The sequence below is a fragment of the Dipodomys merriami genome, unplaced genomic scaffold (genome assembly GCF_024711535.1).
Source record: "Dipodomys merriami isolate MVZ:Mamm:240054 unplaced genomic scaffold, mDipMer1.0.p SCAF_325, whole genome shotgun sequence".
Lineage (NCBI taxonomy): Eukaryota > Metazoa > Chordata > Mammalia > Rodentia > Heteromyidae > Dipodomys > Dipodomys merriami.
This window is the reverse complement of record NW_027204771.1, coordinates 848,818-872,670: the sequence shown is the minus strand read 5'-3', so window position 1 is coordinate 872,670 and position 23,853 is coordinate 848,818. Positions and strand designations below refer to the sequence as shown.

Sequence of the window (23,853 nt, the reverse complement as noted above, 5' to 3'; positions counted from 1 at the left end):
AGGGGGTCATCCAGAAGAATATAGTTTCTTATCTTAAATACTTGACTGAGAGCTAGAGTAGCCTCCAAAAACCGTTATTCTTTCTGGAAGAAACTGTTTGGAAAGACCTTGATATAGAAATAACAAAAGCAGGGCTGGGAAGGTGGCTCAGTGGTAGAGCGCTTGCCTTGCATGCGTGAGGCCCTGGGTTCAATTCTCCAGCACCACATAAACAAAAAGAAAAAAGCTGGAAGTGGCGCTGTGGCTCAAGTGGTAGAGCGCTAGCCTTGAGCTGAAGAGCTGAGGGACAGTGCCCAGGCCCAGAGTTCAGGCCCCACGACTGGACCAAAAAAAAAAAAAAAAAGAAATAACAAAAGCCTTTTGAAAACATCAGAGATGTCTACTGAGAAAATAAAGGAAACAAACAGAAGGTTTGTTTCTACAAACTTCCAGTTGTAGAAATACATGTTAACAACAACTCAGTAACATATATGGCAATATATTTGTGCTGTATTTCACTTTATAGCAATTAATATATTGCTTCATTGTTGGCAAGGAGCTTTTTGTTTGTTTTGGGGAGTGCCTTTCCAATAACTTAAGCCTACTTACAAAGTGAGAGCTGGGCACTGGTAGACTATATCTGATTGGTCCATTTTTCTTCAAAGTATTTAATATGGCTTGTACACTGGAGTAGACAGTAAACTTGTTGGAGATTTTTGTAGTGTAATGTAAGGCTACAGCACAAATAACAAATGCACAAATGCAGTGTCTAGCTCTGAAGAACAACCAGGAAGTACTGAATATGTCAAAAAAAAAAAAAAAAAAGAAAGAAAGAAAAGAAAACCCCAAACCAAGAAAGCTGTGTGACACTTTACTTGGAAGACCGAATTACTGGGAAAACACTGAAATGAATCTCAAACTCTTGACCAGTACAGGGATCTATACCTCCCTAAATAATAAGGAAAAACCTCTGGGGTCCTCCACTGATGATCGAAATCTCCAGAAGTGGTCAAGTGGGCTAAACAGTATGATTTAAACAGTATAATCTAAAAAGGGCTGGCAGCATCTCCTTGAAAGATCTTATCTACTTTTAAAAGGATGTAGGAGTCAAAAATAGCCAGTATAGCGCTTCCACTTACTTGTAGCTTCTTCTTCTCTCTCTGAAGAGTCTGGTAAGCTGATACAAGCTACAACAAATACACCAATAACATTAGTCATTTCTCAACAAACGCAATTTAAGTTTTCAAACCTAGCTAAACCATCCTGCTGTAGAAGTTAATAAACTACTTCAGGGTAATGACTGTGATGCTGAGAAAGAACGATGGAACGGGTAACAATGACCAAATGTATTGTACTTATAAGCTGATTTGTTGAGTTCAAACACCTTTGTACAACTACTCAAATAAAATTAAAAGAGACTCAGACACTTCCTGAGCCGGGCACCAGTGGCTAGAGATCTGAGGAGGCCGAGATCTGAGGTTCATGGTGCAAAGCCAGCCTGCGCAGGAAAGTCTTTGAGACATTTATCTTCTATTAACCACTCAGAAAACTGGAAGTGGTGCAGTGGCTTAAGTGCTAGCCTTGAGCTGAAGAGCTGAGGGACAGCGCCCAGGCCCAGAGTTCAAGCCCCATGACTGACAAAAAAAAAAAAAAAGAAAGAAAAATTGTCAGAAATGATCAGGGTCCTTTATAGATGATTAAACCCAATGAGATACACAACAGTTAATATTAAATAACATACAAAATATGAAATATAAAAAATCTAATAATGGTAAAATTCTCTCTCTCTATATATATATTTTAATTCTTTATTTTTTTGGGGGTCTGGTTGTGGGGCCTGAACTCTGGGCCTGGGCGCTGTCCCTCAGCTCTTCAGCTAAAGGCTACTGCTCTACCACTTGAGCCACAGCACCACTTCCGGCTTTTTTCTTTTTGCTTATGTGGTGTTGAGGAATGGAACCCAGGGCCTCATGCATGCAAGGCAAGCGCTCTACCTCTGAGCCACCTTCCCAGCCCCAAAGTTCTATATCTTTATAATGTCACTTTAGGCATATTTGTCTGGATTTTCCACCTAATTCAGAGGTTGATGTGACAGTTAACTGCCTAAAGCCATGGGTAATATAATCCACAAATGCTTTCCTAAAGAATTACTCTAACTGCAATAGAAAGGAACCCAAGAGGCAAGACAACTGATACAATTTTATCTTAAAAACAAAGTGCTTGGATTGTACTATGTCATCTGCAAGGGTTTAGGAGTTAAAAGATTCATTATAATGAGCTGGATACCGGTGGCTCACACCTGTTATCCTAGCTACTTAGGAGGCTGAGATCTGAGCATCATGGTTTGAACCCAGCTTGGGCAGGAAAACTGTGATACTCTTATCTCCAATTAACCTGCAAAAAGCTGGAAGTGGAGCTGTGACAAGTGGTAGGGCGCCAGCCTTGAGCTGAAGAGCTGAGGGACAACACCTAGGCCCTGAGTTTTGAGTCCCTGTACTGACACCTCCCCTTCCCCCAAAAAAGATTCATTTTAGACAAAGAGTTTAAATACAAGAGAACTTAGAATGAACCAATTAAGACTACTGAAAACTAACTCCCATCAGTAATAAGAATTTGGTTGGCAAAAGAGCTTAATTTGGGGATACTCGATTCTCTGCTTGTGTAACCTTGGAAACAGGGAGCTAAGAACGGTGAAGGGATATTTAAAAAGAAAAGCAGTATGGGGCTGGGAAGGTGGCTCAGTGGTAGAGTGCTTGACTTACACTCATGAGGCCCTGGGTTCCATTCCTCAGCACCACATAAACAGAAAAAGCTGGAAGTGGAGCTGTGGCTCAAGTGGTAGAGTGCTCGCCTTGAGCTGAAGAGCTGAGGGACAGTGCCCAGGCCCAGAGTTCAGACCCCACGACCAACAACAACAACAACAATGAAAAGAAAAGCACTGTAGACCACATTCTCCTCCAAAACCTTACCCTGCATTTCGTCACAGACCCTCTATGTCTATGTCATAGAAAATTTCCCACTAAATACTGCCACAGATCAGGAGTGGCTTAGACAATCGATTCACAGGAGTAAAACTCATTTACCTTCTCTCGCCTATAAATGAGAGAACAGGTGGCCAGAGGGGAAATGTTTTGGTACAAACCAAAAGGGCAGGTTCCTACCTCAGAATACTTTCCTCTATAGCTATTCAAACTTCGGTCCAGTCTTCGCAATCGCTGAATCAACTGTTCTTTGTTGAGACTATCAAAATTCCCTAAGGAATCCTCAGCCTCACTCTCCATGTCGGAAGGTGAATCAAAGGAGGCTGCAGAATATTCCAGGTCCAGCTGATTCAGGGACTCGCGGGAAGATGTTCGGATCAGAGACTCTTTAGAAGATCGGAAGAGAGAGTCCTTTACAGGACTTCGAAACAAAGATTCCATGGAAGGCACCCGCAGCTGGAGTTTCTGAGCAAAAGTCTGAGTGTCACCTGACTGCAACCAGAACAAGGGAGGTGAGTTCCAACACTCTCTCTCTCTCTCTCCTATTATCTCCTATGACCCAGCAGTGATCTGTATTGTAACAAATTCAGTTGTTGATAGTGTCTATAAAACATTGTTTTTTGAGAAAGAGAGAATACAGGCAGACAGACATTGGGTAACTTCTTTTTGTGTGTGTACATTCTGAGACTGGGACTAGAACTCAGGTCCTAACACAGTTACTTCACTTTTGCGTTCACCACTGGCACTCTATCACTTGAACCCTACCTCCTTCTCTACAGGCATGAGCCACTGGTGCTTGGCTTATACGTACATTTTCATTGACTTAGAATAAGCCTTGAAGGATAGACACCAGCCCCTTCCATTTCTCCTTTCCATTCCCCCCTCTTTCTTTTTTTGTTTTGATTCTGTTTACATAGCGCTCCATAAGATTAGCCCGTGGTACTAAAAGGAGTTGGACTACTAACAACATCTGTCTCTAGGTTGGGTAGCTGGGTGGATTTGGATAATAAATATAGGTTCTGTTCTGTATTACTAAATTGTGATACTGACACATTTCAATTTGTACTTTTTGATAAGTTTTTCCCACACTCTTTCAGATTAGAATGTGCCATCTTTCAGTTTGATAATATACACTGTAGGAGAAAAATCTGTAAAAAGGAATTGGTTTTATCATTTTTAAAGTTTTCACTTTCACCATGGCATTAATTTTATAAATGAGAAATAATAGGACATTACTTTCATTTAAAACTTTTAGTCAGGAGTTGGTGGCTCACACCTGTACTGCTAGCTACTCTGGAGGCTGAGATCTGAATATCATGATTCAAAGCCAACCCAGGCAGAAGTCTGTAAGACTCTTATCTCCAATGAGACACCAAAAAGCCAGAGGTAAAGGTGTGGTTCAAGTGGTAGAGTGCTAGCCTTGAGGAAAAAAAAAAAAAAAAAAACTAAGGAAAAGTACAAGGCCCTGAGTGCAAGTCCTAGTACCAGGGCAAAAATAAATAAAAAAGTAAATAAATGTAAACTTTCCTAAGAAACTAAGAACAAATCCATAGTTAGTAAACATATGGTATCACATATTTGAACATCATCGTTTGAATGAATGTTGGACTGTAACCATAACAGACAGGCCCATACTCTGAAGGAACTTGTTTTTAAAAAATACCATTAGTGACAGACCTGAGGAGTGGATAATTCACTTCTGTTAACATTGTCTGACGACTTCACAGCATGGGTGGATGCGTTCTGAGAAAAAGAAAGAAGTATTATAAAGGAATATTTTTGAAAGGCATCAGGACCTATAAAATATGTTCAGCAATTAAACACAATTAGTAATTGCACACTTATTAGAACATTTTCATGCAAGGAAAAATTAGTATGGCAATTTAGAAAATCCACTTTGCTGTACTATGTGAAACCCAATAGCAAAGATTAGTACACAGTACTCACTAGTCTCCCACGACAAAATTCCTTAGGGATTCAATCAGCAAGATTCAAAGAGGAAACTATAAAACAGAGGCAATGTGATTGTTCCCCATGATAAAATAATGCTCAAATGATTGGCTTCACTTCCAAACAATGTATCTTTTTGGTGTGTGTGCTGATACAGGGGCTTGGACTTAGGCCTGGGTGCTGCCCCTTGGCTTCTTTTGCTCCAGGTTGGAGACACAAACCCACATCTGGCTTTTTAATGGCCAACTGGAGAGTGGAGGGAGACTCTTGGACTTTTTTTATTTTTCTTTCTTTTTGGGATGATGGTGCTGGTCTTGGGGATTGAATTCAGTGAGTGTTCATTGTCCCTGAGCTTTTTGGCTCCACTTCCAGCTTTTTGGTTATTAACTGGAGATAAGAGTCTCAGGGACTTTCCCTTTCCAGACTGGATTTGAACCAAAATCCTTAGATCTCAGCCTCCTGAGTAGCTAGGATTATCGGCATGAACCACAAGGACCTGGCTTCAAATTCACTTGCATTGCTGCATCTGGCTCACCTGTTACACAAATGCATTCTTAATGTGTATGTTTGTATGTTTTGCACTGTAAATACACACTGACCTGTTTGTCAGCAAATTAAATTATAAAGTCTCAGAGGACCCGTTTTTATAAAGTCTCAGAGGACCCGTTCTACATTTTCAGCCTGGTGCTCAACACCTAATATCTGTTTTAGTAAGCTCTTGATAAGTGCTTGCTAAGTCCTTATGTAGTCGAGACAGTGTAAAGGCCTTCTCCCAAGAGACGTCTATGGTGCTAGCTCAACACTGAGCGATACTCAAAGTCATCAACACCGATTCCTGGAGGAAATTCTTTGGTAATAAGAAACAAGTTTTAATGTTTATTTAATCTGACAGTACACACAGGTTCCCCACCAAACCTGTCTGAGTACATCATCTTCAATCTTTCTATAATCATTTTTTGACTGCCAAGCCAAGCACTAAAGATACAGTAAAAACTTATCATCAAATTAGATTCTCACTTAATTTTTATTATGACATAGACTACTCTATACATTCATCATATGGGGAGAAAAGTTTTTTTTATCAGACAAATATGAAACTTAATGTGTTAGGAAAAGGCTTTTAGTTTACTAAAGATTTTCTCTTTCTTTTTCCTTCTCGTCTTTCCTTCTCCTTCCCTGTTTCCTTCCCTCCCCACCCTTCCCCTCCTTTTTCCTATCTACCTTCCTTCCTCCTCCCTTTCTTGTTCATTTCGTATTTTGTTATCTGAGATTAGAGAAGGTCCTGACCTGGGGACCTTCTAGACTCACTCCATCTCTGAAGTAGCAAGGCCACCCAAGTAGCTGGCATTACCATGCCTAGCTCTGAAATTTATTTTCAAATAGTCTAAAAGCCTTCCACTTTTACAGTGGTAACATTTTTGAAAACAGATACTAGATTCAAATGAACTTTATGTTCTATACTTATGAGAGTTGGGCATGCAAGTTCTTTCTTTTGCTGGTCCTGGGGCTTGAACTCAGGTCCTGGGCGCTGTCCCTGGGTTTCTTTTTGCTCAAGGCTAGTGCTCTACCCCTTGGAGCCACAGCTCCACTTTTGGCTTTTTTTGGTAATTTACTGGAGATAAGAGTCTCATGGACTTTCTGCAAGGTCTGGATTAAAACTGTCATCCTCAGATCTCAGCCTCCTGAGCAGGGGTGGCACCGGACACTTTTCTTTCCTAAAGTTTCTATTCCAACTACTTCAAGTATAAAACATATCCTTTTGTGTTTTGTGTGTGTGTGTGTATGTGTGTGTGTGTGTGTGTGAGAGAGAGAGAGAGAGAGAGAGAGAGAGAGAGAGATACAAGAGCTTGGACTCAGGGCCTGGGCACTGTCCCTCAGCTTTTTTGCTCAAGGCTGGCTATCTACCACTTGAGCCACAACTCCATTTTTGTGCTGACTAGAGATAGGAGTATCATGGACTTCTGCCTAGGCTGGCTTTGAATCACAATCCTAGACCCTCTGTCTCCTGACTGGCTAGGAAGACAGGTGTGGGCCACCAGCACCAGGCCCCTCTGTGTTTTAAAAGTAAACTGCTCAGCTTTCTCTGACTGGGACTCCTGATTCACTCCCCAGTTTAGGAACAATGCGGTATTACTTGTAGCCAGAGCCAATGACATGCCAGTTTCTCAGACATCCATGTCTAATATAGCTCTTACTACCCACTATCCCATTATTTCCCTAAGCAGCTTTCTTCTCTGAAACCAAGTTCAGAAATGATGATTTGGCACTGTTGACAAATCCCATTAGTTTCGTTCTTTTCTTTTTCTTTTGGTCAGTCGTGGGGCTTGAACTCTGGGCTTGGGCGCTGTCCCTCAGCTCTTCAGCTCAAGGCGAGCACTCTACCACTTGAGCCACAGCGCCACTTCTAGTATTCTGGTGGCTCACTGGAGAGGAGAGTCTCATGGACTTTCCTGCCCCACTGGCTTTGAACCACGGTCCTCAGATCTCAGCCTCCTGAGTCGCTTGGATTACAGGCGTGAGCCCCTGGCCCTGTTCCATTCATTTCTACTCTAACACTGAAAGCTGTCCTTACTGGGTAAATATTTCTAAATTTTAGCTTGCTAATTACAAATTGACCTGAGACCCTAAAGAAGAAAATGCCTAATTTCCCTAAATAAAAAATTTACACAATTTAAAATTGAATCCATTCAGATAAATGACATTTTTTCTTTCAGATGTCTTACACTCATAAGACCAACAGTTGCAAAGTATAGTGCAATTACTTATTACTGGTGATTGCAAAATAACAGTTGCTTGTTATCACAGAAGCCATATACTTTCCCGAGCTGTTCATGATGAATTTGTGTAATAATGAATTGTTTCTTCCAAAATGTAAATCACATCTCAAAATAATCTGGGCTTACTACTAGTAGCAAAATAGAGATGTCAAATAATGTACTCCTTTCTTTTTCTTTCAGTTAAGAGTAACCATTCCTGAGGGAGAAACCTGGGGAGTTTGGGCCCAGTAACCCTGGCCTGTGTGTGTTAGTGCAGACTGTTCCTGTGTTGCTGCTACTGTGTTATTGTGCTGTTACAAAGCTGTCAGTAAGCACCGCAGCCACCACAACTCAGCCATTGGCTCTGATAGTAGTAGGTTAGCAAGAGGCCACTAGAAAGATGCTTTAGAGAAAGAGTCAGTGACTAGAGCAAGATGAAAATCTAGTTGTGCAATCGCCACGTTATTGCTGCTGTCCTACAGAGGGAATGCAGAAAAGCCATGGAAGGACTCACCACACTGTCATTCTGTGTTTTAGGCTGTTTGGAGGAATCCAAAGCAAAGATAGTATATTCAGAGAGAAAAGCAGGCTCTGCTATCATCCCAGCTAGTAGCTGTCTCATTCAGTGTAATCAGCAGAGGTACAAAAATAAAACGCATGATGAAATACAAGTCATACTGGCATGTTGAAATGTGTTCCCACTGTGTGACCATCATCATCATCATCATCATCATCATCATCATCATCATCATCATCATCATCATCACCATCACCACCACCACCACCAACACCACCACACCACCTCCCCCATAGGGATACCCAGTTGCTAGAAATGGTCATCCATAAGAGATGAACCGATTAGTTTGGATTTGAATACCCAACTTATAAACAAGTTGCTAACTGGAAGACAAACAATATATGCAAACAGGACTATAGTGTAAATCATGTTTGGAATCTGAAGTAAAATTTCATACCACTATAAATAACACAAAATAGAAAGCTTCAGTTATGCAAGGTAAGTTCTATGACTCTTTAATAAAATATAATGCTGACAGCTGTCAATATTTTACTGTGTACTTAAATGTTTTATAAAGGGACAACTTGTGTGAACTCTCCTTAGCCCTAACAATTGTCATGACAATAATGGACACAAAAGGAAAGTTTGGGAGGTGATAGCTCCACCAGTATATATTTAATTCCCAAATTTATTTAGTTGCGTAAACGAGATGTACATATAGTTTTTTAGATGTTGATCATATCTGAGTAAAATGATCTTAAAAATGTAAAGAATACAAACTTTGGAATAACATTAATAAATATGGGCCCTCCCTTTTTTTGGCAGTACTGAGGACTGAACTCAGGGCCAACCATTCTACTGCTTGAGTCATACATACCCACAGTACCAGTTCATTCATCTTTTATGTACTCAAACAGGTTGCAACATAGTGTTTATAGAGGACCAAATACACATATATACTTAAACACACACAAATATCTGTACAATATGTGCAGATATTATTTTTTGAGTATGCCGAGAAGAAACTGTGTATATGTGTGTGCGCACCAGTACTGGACTTGTACTTAGGGCCTAGCACTTTCCTCTGGTTTTTCCACTCATGGCTGGTGCTCTACCACTTGAGGTATGCCTCCAGTTCCAGCCCAAGCAGGCTTTGAACCTAGATCTCCACCAGCCACCAAGGTAGCTAAGATTACAGGTGTGAGCCACTGTGAGGTAGCTAGGATTACAGGTGTGAGCCACTGTGTGTAGCCAAAACCTTGGAAAAAGAAAAGTATGTCTTAAAGATAAATTCTATCGCACTACTTCTTTTGATCTATTTGGTATATTCTTTTATACTTTATTTTCTTCCAGTGACTTCTATGCTACACACCAAAACACTGGTAATCGTGAATGCTTAAGTAAATCATATTTAGAGTGATTTTTTTTGACGGTAGAAATTACACAAATCTGTACCTGTGTTAAAGTTGCATAGAAATAACACAAAAACACACGGGATTATGATGAATGAAGCTGGTGGCATCTAAATGGGCTCTGTGGGTGTCCCAGAGCGTGCCCAGGGCTGCCCCTGGATTCACTCCTGCCAAATGTTCCATCCTTCCCATGCGTCTGCAGTTATGTTAGGGGCTGGCCCACACGTGGGGAAGAGCGAACAGGGCACTCATAGTCACTGTCCAGCCCAAGGGTAGCACCACTAGAAATAGCTTCAACATTTTAAATTTGCACATAATCTAACTCCACTCCAAGAAACATATCCGATAAATAGCATTATAAATGTCTGAGTATAAGCCTCACTATGATACTATTTTTATAAAAAAATTACCAATTTTGATTCACAATATGAGACTTCCTTCAAACTAATCCACAGATTCAATGCTACCCCAACCAAAAAAGATTTTTTGTCAGTTGTAAGGCTCTGTCCTGAGCTCTTTTGTTCAAGGCCAGTGCTCTACCACTTTAAGCCACAGTGCCACTTCTGGTTTTCAGGTGGTTCTTTGGAGGTAAGTCTCTCACAACTTTCCTGCCCTGGATGGCTTTGAACCACCATCTTCAGATCTCACCCTTCTGAGTAGCTAGGATTAGAGGCATGCGCTACCAGTGCCCAGTCCAACCAAAATTCTTAGGTTTGTTTTGCAATCCTGGTTGTGCTTTACTTTGTTGTTTTCCTTTTTTGCGTGGAATTTAAGTATCTTATTCAAAGTTTATGTGGGTGGGCGCTGGTGTCTCATGCTTGTAATCCTAGCTACTCAGGAAGCCGAGATCTGAGCATCAAGGTTCCAAGTCAGACCAGGCAGGAAAGTCTGTGAGATTCTCACTTAACCACTAAAAATCTAGACGTGGAACTGTGGCTCAAATTGTAGAGTGCCAGTCCTTTGCAAAAATGCTAAGGGACAGTCTTCACTCCCAGAGTCTAAGCCACAGTTCTAGAATGGGCACATGAGTGTATATGTACGCACACATGCATGCACGCACACATGCATGCATGCATGCACGCACGCACGCACACACGCACGCACGCACACACACACACACACAATCAGCATGGTAATCTCTTAGGGAAAGGGAGAAAGCACTAAAGCAATGGTGGTAACATGGAGATTCACTTTGTATTAAGTTACTCTACAGCTGGAATGCAAGTCATCTCTTTTCTGTATTTGTGTGACAGAACATAAAAAGTAATAGAAAATCTTAGGAAAAAAGAAGTCTGGAGGTGGGTGCTCAGAAGTTTGAGGACTGAGGTCTGAAGTCAGCTTGGATAGATAAGTCCATGAGACGTTAATTTCCAAGTAACCAGGAAAAAAGCCAGAGTTGGACCTGTAGTTCAAATATATGTGTGCTAGCCTTGAGTGAAAAAGCTAAGGGGCAGTGCCCAGGCCCTGAGTTCAAGCCCCAGTACTGGCCCAAACAAGTCCCACCATTTATGTGAACCCAGTTAAGTTACTTTTCAGCTTTCATTAACCAGTTGGAACAGGAAAGTTCCTTACACCATGTTGAAACAACTTCTACCAGATTATTCCAAAAGCATGTCATCCTCTGAAAGTAAAGTTCTCAGACAAACAGTGTAGAAAAGCGTAAGTTGAGGGATCCTAGTTCAAAGCCAGCCCAGACAGACAAATCCGAGACACTCTTCTCTTCAGATCTCCAGGTAACCAGCAAGTAGCTGGAAGTGAAGATGTGGTTCAAGTAGTACAGTGTTAGCCTTGAGTGGAAAAACTAAGCCAGTGCAAGGCCCTGTGTTTAAGTCCTGATACAGGCACACAAAGGAAAAACAAAAGCATCAGTTCTATTTCCAAACAAAAGACGGTGTTATCCATACCCAGGAATTGAATTGCTGGCCTGTCAAAACCCTTTCTCACTTTGTTATCGTCAGTGGCATGACATTTTAGAGTGACTTCTTGTGAGGAGTAATATTAGAAGATGTGATCTTACCTCTCTGTTGGGGATAGCAGCTTCATCAAGTTGCTCTGTAAATGAAGAGGCTCTGCTTCTGGCTCTGGTTGGTGTTGAAGAGGTGGAGGGTCCCTGTATTTCAAAATCATTACACAAATTAGAAAGACTATATTGATCACTACTGATCACTGTCAGTTCTTTATTCTACCCATGCCTATGAATCACTGAAAGGAAACAAACACAATTTTGTTTTTTTGTTTTTTGTTTTTGTCAGTCATGGGGCTTGAACTCTGGGCCTAGGCGATGTCCCATAGCTCTTCAGCTTAAGGCTAGTGCTTTACCACTTGAGCCACAGCACCACTTCCAGTCGTCTGGTGGTTTTTACTGGAGATAAGAGTCTCACAAGAGTTTCCTGCCTGGGCTGGCTTTGAACTACAATCCTCAGATCTCAGCCTCCTAAGTAGCCAGGATTACAGGCGTGAGCCACTGGCGCCCGTCACAAACACAGTTTTAAAAAGTAAAGAATAAAACAGAACCAACTGTAAGACTCAGGCTGCCTATGAGGCAGACTCTGTTACCATCTATAACTACAATATTATACCATGTTGGTCTATTACCACACAGCCCAGGGAACCTTCAATTCACTCTCTTATTGAGGCTGACCTCAAACTTGGAAACCTCCTGTCTCAGTCTCCTCACAGTGCTAGGATTACAGACATGTGCAACCATACTCTTCTCAAAATAAACTTGTTTTGCATGCTGTGTCTCTTTTAATATAAAAGGCTATGATGGGACTTTAAAATAACAATATTTGAGGAAACTGAAGTCAACTGAGAAGCAAATGAGCATGATGATCTTTGCAAATTTTCTCTGAAACAAAGTGAGTTCTAACTTTGAGTTCAGTGATGAAAGTTCATTTCTTTTAAAAAAGGCTTTTGGTTTTTCTCCTTTAAGGTTTCTTAAGTATCCAGTACTATATGAAATACATGGTATAATATCACTTGCCCATTTCTAGACCTACTTGGATCCACTCCAGATGCATATACTGAGATAAGCCCAGACACCACAATCCTCACTATAAACTCACCACAGAAAAGTAAAGGAGATGTCTGAGGTCTACTCAAAGGTGAGCCCAAACCTGCAAGACCAACCTCCTTTAAAGCTGTGGCAGCACAGATCTGAGCTCCTCTGTCCACAGAAATGAGTAGTGTATGCCTTTTGTAGTGTATACAGAGGGCACTGAATAAATGAATAGATGAATGAACGAGCAGGACTCTGATCTGTCACTTCTCTGGACTTAAAAGCAATACTGCAGTGATACACACACACACACACACACACACACACACACACACACACACACACACACACACACACACACACACACACACACACACACGCTCAATAGTTAAGTTCTGGAGAAGTGTAACGCATCTCTTACATCAGCACAGATGTGGGCTAACCGGCCACCTACTAGGGTGGGGGGAGACATCAAACACATCCTTACTTCATACTTGAAGCTACATTGAGGACTGGAAGTTTGTAATGGAAGCATATAGGAAATACAACTGTTTTTCTGTAGTCTATGAATGGGAAAGTTCTTTATGTCAAAGGAACAGTTTAAACTGGATATGAGGGACTAGTGCCTATAACCCTTGCTACTCAGGAGTCTGAGACCTGAGACATCTCAGTTCACAGACAGTTTGAGACACACCCTCCTCAATTACCCAGCAAGAGGTTGGACCAGAGACATGGCTCAAGTGCAAGAGTGCCCACCACGAGAAAGAAAGCCACATGAGAGCACAAACTTGAGTTCAAGTCCTGACACAGGCACAAAAACAACAATGACACCACCAACAAAAGAACAGTTTACCTTAGAGGAAGAGGGAAACCATCTACACAACACAAGTCTAGTAATTTATTTTTCTATAGACACGTCTTGCAAGTCTGTGCATTAGAACTCAGAAAGCTTAATAACCCAGTCTTTCCGGTCTGGAGCAGGAAACCCGAGGTCAGCCAGACACACCCACATGAGACTTAAGAGACACAAACTATGGACGCTCCTCATCTGGCCAGCCTAGGAACACAGCCTCTGGCAGTCGTGTGCACGTGAGCTGCATGGTAGAGGAAGGGATGCTGGCTCCAAGTTACAATGGTTACAAGGTCTTCTGTTACAGTAATCTCCCTGCTGAGGCCAGATGTAACGATCTGCCTAGCTTATAAAAACCTCAAGAAAATGGTCAGCTATCAAATGTATTATTGTTATATGTGTGGCTGGTACTGGGGCTTGAACGAAGGCCCTTTATGCTGCCTCTTAGCTTTTGCCCTCAAAGACAGTGGCTCTACCAGTTGAGCCACAGCTCCACTTACAACTTCTGTGTGGAGATAAGAGCTGTGCAGACTTTCCTGCCAGGCTGGCTTCAAACCGTGATTCTCAGATCTCCGTCCCCTGAGTAGCTAGGATTACAGTGGTTTGAGCAACTGGTGCCTCACCTCAACACACACACACACACACACACACACACACACACACACACACACACACACACACACACACACACACACACACACACACACACACACACACACACACACACACACACACACACACACACACACACACACACCCTGCCTCATAAAACAGGGATTAAGAGGACGAATGCTTGCTTAGCATGTGCACAGCCCTGGATTCAACCCCAGCACCTCAAGGGACAAAAAAAGATACTACAGAGATTTACATTCCTTCTAACAAAACTCAGTCGAGAGAAGTCAGATTTCCAAGCCATTTGCTAGGGAAACCGGGAATCACATGCCCAGGTTCAAAATGAATGTGACTGTTTGCCAGCTGATTGCATACCAGAGCAGTGAAAATTGTGCCTGTTGTGATGACTACGTTACATTACTCATCAGTCACTCTGCAGCAACCAAAGATTAGTTGGGTAAACCTAACCTCAACACCTATGCCCTCCAAATATGGATCTAGAGAGTCAGACCTGAGAGGACAGGGATGCACTCTTACTGCACTTGAAGAAAGCAAAATGTCTGCAAAGACACAGTGATAAGAAACTGTTAGCCTGTAGGAGCTAAAAGTGACCCTCTCCTCGATGCTCTGTAAGAAATAAGGACCTCAGTACTCCAACCAAGAGTGGACCGAATTCTTTCATAACTGTTCTCGTGGAGGAGGACCTTGGTTTTTATTATCTTATTAGAGATAAAAGTCTCCAAGACTGTCATGCCCAAGCGGGCTCTGAACTTTGATCCTTAGGTTTCAGTCTTCTGAACAGCTAGAGGTAGCCACAAGGTGCCCAGCTAATCTAAGTTACTCTCATGAACACATAGAAAACTTCTTGAATTTCCGGGCTGGGAAGGCGGCTCAGTGGTAGGGCGCTTGCCTTGCCTGCCTGAGGCCCTGGGTTCAATTCCTCAGTACCACATAAGCAAAAAGAAAAAAGCCGGAAGTGGCTCTGTGGCTCAAGTGGTAGAGTGCTAGCCTTGAGCTGAAGAGCTGAGGGACAGCGCCCAGGCCCAGAGTTCAGGCCCCAAGACCGGACCCCCCCCCCAAAAAAAAGAAAATTTCTTGAATTTCCTCATAGTCCCTTAGTCTTGCATTCCAACACTCACAGCCATCCAGATTCCAAACTAGGGGCAGAGAGATCACTTGTAGGCAAGAGTGACAACAAAAAACAGAACCGGGTCAATACCAGACTTTAGCCAAAACGACCATGAGCAGAGAACCTACTTTTGTCCTTCCAGCCTTCTGTCTGTGAACCAGGCTATTAAGAATTCAAATCGTTGTAATTTCTTATCCACGTCAGAAAATGAACGCAGTCACTTTTAGGACTATCTTGAAACCCTATCATCTCAATACCATTGTATTTTTTATGTGTGCCATTTTTGTATGTATGTATGTGTGTGTGTGTACGTATGTACGTATGTATGTATGTATGTATGTTCAAGCCTGAGGCTTGAACTCAGGGCCTAGGGTGCTGTCCTTTGGCTTTCTCACTCGAGGTTGGTACTCTATTACTTGAGTCACATCACCACTTCCAGCTTTTTTATATTAGAGATAAGAGTCTCATGAACTTTCCTGTCAAGGATGGCATTGAACTGTGATCCTCTGATCTCAGCCTCCTGAGTAGCTGGGCTGACAGGAGCCTGACTAACACCATTGCTTTTGTTGCCCATGAAGATTCCTTAGGTGCTGCCCTAATGTCTCCAGAAACGTTTTCCCATGCACACCACAAATCCTGGCATGTCCTCATTATGCCGGAAGTACTGTCTTTCAACCACGCAGAATTACTTATCGCAAGAAAGACAGAGCACCCAGCATGACTCTTACAGCAACTGCTGAACAAATAAATGTTCAACCATTACAAATAATTTCAGACTTTCATTACTTTTCATCCTTATAACCCTCCTGAAAGGTAAGCAGGAGAGAGGTGTCAATCCCCAATTTCCTTACGTGAACATGAGAATCTTGGGATGCTTAGGGAAGGTTTATAATCTAATCTGAAGCCTTCTCCGGTTACGTATTCTAAGATCTAGGTTAGTACAAAGGTCTTCTAATTCCCTTATCCATTTCTGCAGTTTTTCTTTTCTTTTCCTTTTTTTTTTTTGTGGGTCCTGGGGCTTAAACTCTGAGCCTGGACACTATCCCTCAGCTCTTCAGCTCAAGGCCAGCGTTTGACCACTGGAGCCACAGCAACACTTCTGGTTTTCTGGTAGTTCATTGGAGATAAGAGTCTTTTGGAGTTTCCTGCCAGGGCTGGCTTTGAACCTTAATCCTCAGATCTCAGCCTCCTGAGTAGCTAGGATTACAGGTGTGAGCCACTGATAGCCGGCTTTCTGCAGTATTTTTTATGTGACTCTTGCTCAGATTTATCTTGGACTCACAGTAAAAAACAAAAACAAAAACCCCCCAAAACAGTAATAAAATTCACATGGAGACACCACTAAAATAGGGTGTGTGTGTGTGTGTATAGGGTGTGTGTGTGTGTATAGGGTGTGTGTGTGTGTGTGTGTGTGTGTGCTGGTACTGGGGCTTGAACTCAGTGCCTGGGCACAGTCCTTTAGCCTTTTAATCCAAGGCTGGTGCTCTAGCAGTTGAGCCACCACTCTACTTACAGCTTTTTGATGGTTAACTGGAGAGTTACACAGACTTTCCTGCCCAGGCTGGATTCAAACTAGACCTCAGCCTCCTAAGTTGCTAGGATTTTTACAGAAACTTTGTGGAGGTTTTTGGTGCCATACTCGTACTCAAAATTAGTGCTGAAGCTAAAGACTCACCCATGCTAGCCAATACTCTACCACTGAACTACACCCTTGGTTCCTGACTCCTACCAAACAGCTCTTGAGATACTTTCTGACGTATATTGTCATTCAACAGGTTTCTCCCAGTCCCTGATTCACAAATTACTTGAAGTGGTTTCATCATACTGTTACAAATCTTTGTAAGAACAAAGTTGATAAACACAGTTACTCTTAAATCCAGAATAACTCAAAGAGTTTCAACAACTTTACCCTCAAAATAGGGATTAGAAAGGAATTAATCTCATGTTGCATAACACACTTAAAGATAACAAAACCACCAAATTGAGGTATTCTTATTACTAGGAAATTCCATTTTAAGTGCTGACTACACTAATCAAAGCAAGTCTTAGGATTTAAAGCAAAAGGGATAAATAAGATGCAAAAGTTCAGAGGCAGGACCAAAAACAGATCAACTACAAATATCATCATGTCCACTTAACCTTGTAGCCACCGAAGAACCATGGGTTCATTTTCTGAAGCAATGAGGCTTCAGACTGAGTGATTCTAACACAGAGAAAGAGGGGTGAAAGGCAAGGAGTGAGGCTAAATTTAGAGGGTGTAAGTGATACTTGACATAGTGTACAGTAAAAACCTTCGAGCCCACATCTTCAGCCCTGCTTTGGTTTGAGAAATTTAGGAATAGAACATCTGACTCCTTCCCCATCTGACGCCTCTCTGGAAGAAACCGAGTTAACTTTTTAAAGAGACTTAGGATAACTAATGTGTGCCTGTTTCTCCTCATAACCGGTTTCTAGCCCGTAAGTAGAATGAAACTTAATGCGTCTCTATGACACACTTGCACACAACACCAGATGTTGAGAGCCTTGAAAATTGGATTTTATAGTCCAGAGAATTTGATGTGTAAAGGAAAACAAAAAAAAAAATCCAATATAAAAAAAAAACAGGCTCAACAATATAAAATAGATCTAGAACTAATAAAGCCAATACAGATGAAAGAAAGCATGAAAACAAAGGGGAAAGAAGCCCTATTTAAAGAAATGAAAGATAGGAACTTTATACAGCAATAAGAATGCTATGAAAGATCAGAAGTTAGTCAGGGACAGTCCTGGGGAATTTAACAATAGGAGATTCAAAATAAAAAAAAAAAATCCAGTTAGAGAATGAGATGAATTACTCTCTCAAAAGTAGGATTAAAAAAAAAAAAAAAAACAGGGTGCAAGGGGGTGGTGATGGTTCGGTCCTGGCTACTCAGCGCTGAGGACGGAGGACTTGGGGTCGGAAGCCAGGCAGGCGGGAGAGTCCCGGGGCCACCGCCAAGGAGCTGGGCCTGGGGCTGTGACGGGAGCTGAGGGGCCGTCCCGAGTGGGGAGTGGGGAGGCCGGGGCGGGTTGTGACTGGAGCTGAGGCAGGGGGACCAGGGGGCCGCGGGATCCCCGACTCCGGCCAAGGTCACGCGGCTGCGGCGCCCGCCCCGGGCCGAGCGGGAGAAACGCGTCACGCGCGCGCGCCCGCGGCCCTCGCCAGACGCCGGGACCTCGGGGGTCAGAGGTCGCCGGAGACCCGGACGGAGGGCAGAGGTCGCCCCGCGCTATCCCCCCCCCTCCCACCCACCATCCGGCGCGGCGGCCTCGGTTTCCCCGGGGCGCCGGTACCTGAGCGGGGGCGAGCGTCGGCTGGAGCTGCTGCTCCTCACTGATCTTCTGCCTCAGTTTCTTGAACATGGCGCCGGCGGCGCCGGCCGCGAGCCGGGCCGGGCGGGTCGGACGCCTCGCTACGCGTGGGCCCGCGGGCGCCGGGCCGGGGCGCCGCCTCCGGCCGCTCGCTCTCGCGCCGCGCGGCGGGGACCGGCGGGGCCGCCGCGTCTCTCACTTCCGGGTGCCGCTGCCCGGCCTCGGCGGCCCCCCATCCAGTCCGGCCCGGCCGCGGCGGCGACAACGGCAGGTGAGCCCAGGCCCGCTGCGCCTGCGCGGCCGGCGGGGGCGCTCCGGAGGGGAACGCTACGGGGCGCCGCAGGGGACAGCCCGCGCAGAACGCGGAACGTGAAGCGAGACCGCGGGGGACGCGGTGTCGACGGCGGCAGGTGAGCCGTGGACCCAATGCGCCTGCGCGGCCGGCGAGGGCGCTCCTGAGGGAACGCTACGGGGCGCCGCAGGGGACAGCCCGCGCGGAACCCGGAACGTGAAGCGAGACCGCGGGGGACGCGGCAGCCACAGCGGCAGGTGAGCCGTGGACCCAGTGCGCCTGCGCGGCCGGCGAGGGCGCTCCTGAGGGAACGCTACGGGGCGCCACGGGGGACAGTCCGCGCGGAACGCAGAATATGAAGGAAGACCGCCGTGGACACACAGCCTTGAAGAACACAGCCGTGTGTGCAAAGCCCAGAGTGCCAGCGCCAGCACCACACACACACATCACACATGTACACACCACATATATACGCCACACATACACACACATACACCCCGAATACAGAGATAAAACCCCGTGCACCATGCACCCTGAACTCAGAGATATAACCCCGTGCACCATGCATCCCGAACACAGATGGGGGGGCAGAGAGCGAGAGGGGAGAAGCAAGAACGGGAAGTGAACAGTCCTGGAGCTTGGGGTCCAAGGGCGGGCTGCAGGGCCTGCAGCCGGCTGGCGTCTCAGTGCGGCTGGAATTCTGTCAGTGCCCTGTCCTAACCCGAACCTCACCCGCCACGAGCCCCGCCCCTCCTCCTAGCCCCGCCCCTCGCACGCATCGCCCTCTCCCCGGTGTTCTTCCCTCATAGCTCCACCCCTTGCACGCGCCGCCCTCGCCCTACTGCTCCTTCCTCCTCCTAGCCCCGCCCTCTCGCATACCGCCCTAGCCTTACAGGCTCCTCCCTCCGGGCCCCGCCCCTCGCATGCCCCGCCCTTGCCCTCGTGCTTCTCCCTCCCCCTAGCCTAACCCCTCGCTCGCACCGCCCTGGCCCCACGAGGCCTGTACAGCTCCTCTTATCCCCGCCCCTTGCACACACCGCCCTCCACCTAGTGTTCCTCCCTCCTAGCCCCACCCTTTCACATACCTCCCTGGCCGTTACTTGCTCCTTCCTCCTAGCCCCGCCCCTCCCGTGCACGGCCCTCGTCGCTCCTCAGCCCCACCCTTCTCCCCCGCACCACCTTCACCCCACGCGTTCCTCCCTCGTAGCTCCGCCCTTCGCACCACCCTCACCAGGTGTTTCTCCCTCCTCCTAGCCCCGCCCCTCACGCACTGACCTCCCCCAGTGGTCCTCTCTGCTCTTAGCCCCGCCCCTCACGCACTGCCTTCCCCCCGTGGTCCGCTCTGCTCTTAGCCCCGCCCCTCACACACTGCCCTCCCCCAGTGGTCCGCTCTGCTCTTAGCCCCGCCCCTCACGCACTGCCCTCCCCCGGTGCTCCTCCCTCCTAGCCCCGCCCCTCACGCACTGCCCTCCCCCAGTGGTCCTCTCTGCTCTTAGCTCCGCCCCTCACGCACTGCCCTCTCCCCGGTGCTCCTCCCTCCTAGCCCCGCCCCTCATGCACTGCCCTCCCCCAGTGGTCCTCTCTGCTCTCAGCCCCGCCCCTCATGCACTGCCCTCCCCCAGTGGTCCTCTCTGCTCTTAGCCCCGCCCCTCATGCACTGCCCTCCCCCAGTGGTCCGCTCTGCTCTTAGCCCCGCCCCTCACGCACTGCCCTCCCCCAGTGGTCCTCTCTGCTCTTAGCCCCGCCCCTCACGCACTGCACTCCCCCAGTGGTCCGCTCTGCTCTCAGCCCCGCCCCTCATGCACTGCCCTCCCCCAGTGGTCCGCTCTGCTCTTAGCCCCGCCCCTCACGCACTGCCCTCCCCCAGTGGTCCTCTCTGCTCTCAGCCCCGCCCCTCACGCACTGCCTTCCCCCAGTGGTCCTCTCTGCTCTTAGCCCCGCCCCTCACGCACTGCCCTCCCCCAGTGGTCCTCTCTGCTCTTAGCCCCGCCCCTCACGCACTGCCCTCCCCCAGTGGTCCGCTCTGCTCTCAGCCCCGCCCCTCATGCACTGCCCTCCCCCAGTGGTCCTCTCTGCTCTTAGCCCCGCCCCTCACGCACTGCCCTCCCCCAGTGGTCCTCTCTGCTCTTAGCCCCGCCCCTCACGCACTGCACTCCCCCAGTGGTCCGCTCTGCTCTCAGCCCCGCCCCTCATGCACTGCCCTCCCCCAGTGGTCCTCTCTGCTCTTAGCCCCGCCCCTCACGCACTGCCCTCCCCCAGTGGTCCTCTCTGCTCTTAGCCCCGCCCCTCACGCACTGCCCTCCCCCAGTGGTCCTCTCTGCTCTTAGCCCCGCCCCTCACGCACTGCCCTCCCCCAGTGGTCCTCTCTGCTCTTAGCCCCGCCCCTCATGCACTGCACTCCCCCAGTGGTCCTCTCTGCTCTTAGCCCCGCCCTCGCTCGCTCCTGGAGCCGGAGGCTGAGCGCTTGCTGAGTCGTCGGCAGGTGAGGGCCGGCTCCCCGCGCCCTTTTGTCCGCAGGTGAGGACTGCCCGCTTCCTGGCACCCCGGTGCCCGCTCCGCTCCCGGGTGTCCTTGACTGAGGGCCGCGGGCGCCGCTCGTTCCTGGGCCCCGCCCTCCGCACGCGTCCCTGCCTCGGTCCCCCTCAGGACATCGCCAGGACGGTGACTCCCTCACGCTGACGGCACATCCGGGCCTCGGTGCTCGCCGGTGGGTGCACCTGCAGCACGTCCGGGCCTCGGCGCTCCGCTGCCTGACCCCGAGCAGCCCCGCACCACCGAGCTGCGGGGCACGGGGACGGGCGGCTGAGGAAACCCGGGGAGAAGGCTTGGTTCTCAGGGTTATGGTTTATACAACGGCCCCCACGACTAGCTTTTATCTGCTTCTTGTCATTTTATTAGCTGTTGGTTGAGAGAAAGCTATGACACCAGTCCCCTGACTGGGAAAAGAATATTTACCAGCAATATATCAGACAAGGGGTTAACATCCAGTATATACAGGGACCTCAAGAAACGAATCCCTCCCAAACCTAACCAATTACTCAATGGGCAAGGGAACTAAAGAGAAACTTCTCAGAAGAAGAGATAAAAATGGCAAAGAAACACACGAGGAAATGTTCACCATCCCTGGTGGTGAAGGAAATGCAAATAAAGACAATCATGAAATACCACCTTACCCCAGTCAGAATGTCCCACATCCTCAAGTCAGCCAAGGACAAATGCTGGAGGGGATGTGGAGAAAGAGGAACCCTATTACACTGCTGGTGGGAATGTACACTTATACAACCACTTTGGAAAGCAGTCTGGAGGGTCCTCAGAAAGCTAAAGATTGACCTCCCTTATGACCCAGTCATACCACCTCTAGGCATCTATCCTGAACAACAGGAACCAGTACACAAGAACACATGCACCTCCATGTTTATTGCAGCACTGTTCACAATAGCCAGGGTATGGAAACAACCCAGATGCCCCACCACAGATGAATGGATCAAAAAATTGTGGTATCTATACACAATGGAATATTATGCAGCCATTAGAAATGACAAAATAATAGCATTTGCAGGGAAATGGATGGAACTAGAAGAAATCATGTTGAATGAGGTAAGCCAAGTGCAAAGAGACAAACGGCACATGATCTCCCTGATAAGTGGATGTTAAATCCAAAATGTAAGGTGATATGCAAAATTAACAAGACTTAAGAAACAAAGGGGGGCTGGGAAGGTGGCTCAGTGGTAGAACACTTGCCTTGCATGTGTGAGGCCCTGGGTTCGATTCCTCAGCACCACATAAGCAAAATGACAAAAGCCAGAAGTGGTGCTGTGGCTCAAGTGATAGAGCACTAGCCTTGAGCTGAAGAGCTGAGGGACAGTGCCCCGTGACTGGATCCCCCCCAAAAGAAACAAAAGACTTCTACTCATCTGGTCAAATCACTACTAAATAACCCCATACTGCTGATCACATGTATGGTATATATGTGCACACCGGAGGGAAACCAGGAGGACGACACACAAGTAGAGGAAATCAGGGAAAAAAATACAATAGCAGGAACCATCAGCTGCACTGGACATTAATCAAAATGAACTAAGCAACTCAATGGCAGCGATGGGAAGGAGGGAACAAGGGAGAAAGAGGGAACAGCTGATGCTATGCAAAATAAAAAAAGGTACATATCACCCAATGTGGAAGAAATAACTCTATTGCAAAGCTCATAGAACTAATAAATGTTATAGACCACGATAGACAATTGCCCCATGAAAGTTAGAATGTGGTTGACTTTAACTAAGCATCACTATCCCACAATACTGTGAATTTTGGGAAATTATGTAACCACATAATCACAACAAAGAATTTGAAAAAAAATAAAGACTGTTACATGTTATAGTTTGTGATTATTGGAAGTTCCCCGCTTTGTAAGGCTGGCTGCTCTCACAGGTAATGATGCATGTATAGACCAGCTCCACTAGGAGACACTGACCGCGCTGGCCACACTTGTGTGTCCAGGCTGCATGGGCAGCCTGCCTTAGCCACTGACTGAATGAATGCTCTTATTTGCATTAAATGCTTTACATGTCAGCCCTACAGGGCTGTGGGTGGAGTTTGGTGCCAGAACACTCACCTAGCATGCTAGAGGTCCAGCCTAAACAAAGGAATGGTGGCCAGAATCTTTTTCTGAGTATTATTTCCAGGTATCCTAGCATTACTTCTAGGTATTATCCTACAGAAATAGTCAAAACCAGGGAAAAATATATCTGCTGTTGGTAATTTTCTGCTACTGAAGTTTATTGAAGCTATGTCAACGATTTTTTTCCAGCAAGTTGCAATCCAGGAGCATGTGCACAGAATGTGGGAGAACATCCTCTCACTTTCAACAACAAGTATGTTTCATTTTTGTTTGTTGTCGGTCATGGGGCTCGAACCCTGGGCCTGAGCGCTGTCCCTGAGCTCTTCAGTTCAAGGCTGGTGCTCTACCACTTGAGCCACAGCACCACTTCTGGTTTTCTGGTGGTTCATTGGCAATAAGAGTCTCATGGACTTTCCTGCCCGGGGCTGA

The 23,853-nt window shown here is 46.3% G+C and overlaps 1 protein-coding gene across 7 annotated transcripts in view; it reads right to left on the bottom strand.

The window, feature by feature from the left end:
- Window positions 1-18,617, bottom strand: part of Golga4 (golgin A4) — a 79,307-nt gene extending 60,690 nt beyond the window's left edge. For 3 of the 7 annotated variants that reach the window (XM_070042412.1, XM_070042411.1, XM_070042413.1), the window contains exons 1-6: window positions 18,497-18,617; window positions 11,613-11,705; window positions 8,181-8,279; window positions 4,638-4,703; window positions 3,141-3,452; window positions 1,119-1,166 (exon numbers count right to left, since the gene is read on the bottom strand). In XM_070042412.1, coding sequence (XP_069898513.1) covers window positions 1,119-1,166; window positions 3,141-3,452; window positions 4,638-4,703; window positions 8,181-8,279; window positions 11,613-11,705; window positions 18,497-18,565 — 687 coding nt within the window. In that variant the 5' untranslated portion in view covers window positions 18,566-18,617. The remainder of the gene's footprint in view (window positions 1-1,118; window positions 1,167-3,140; window positions 3,453-4,637; window positions 4,704-8,180; window positions 8,280-11,612; window positions 11,706-18,496) is intronic. The other 4 variants (XM_070042414.1, XM_070042415.1, XM_070042416.1 and 1 more) reach the window with 2 other exon arrangements.
- Between the last annotated feature and the right edge of the window lie 5,236 nt (window positions 18,618-23,853).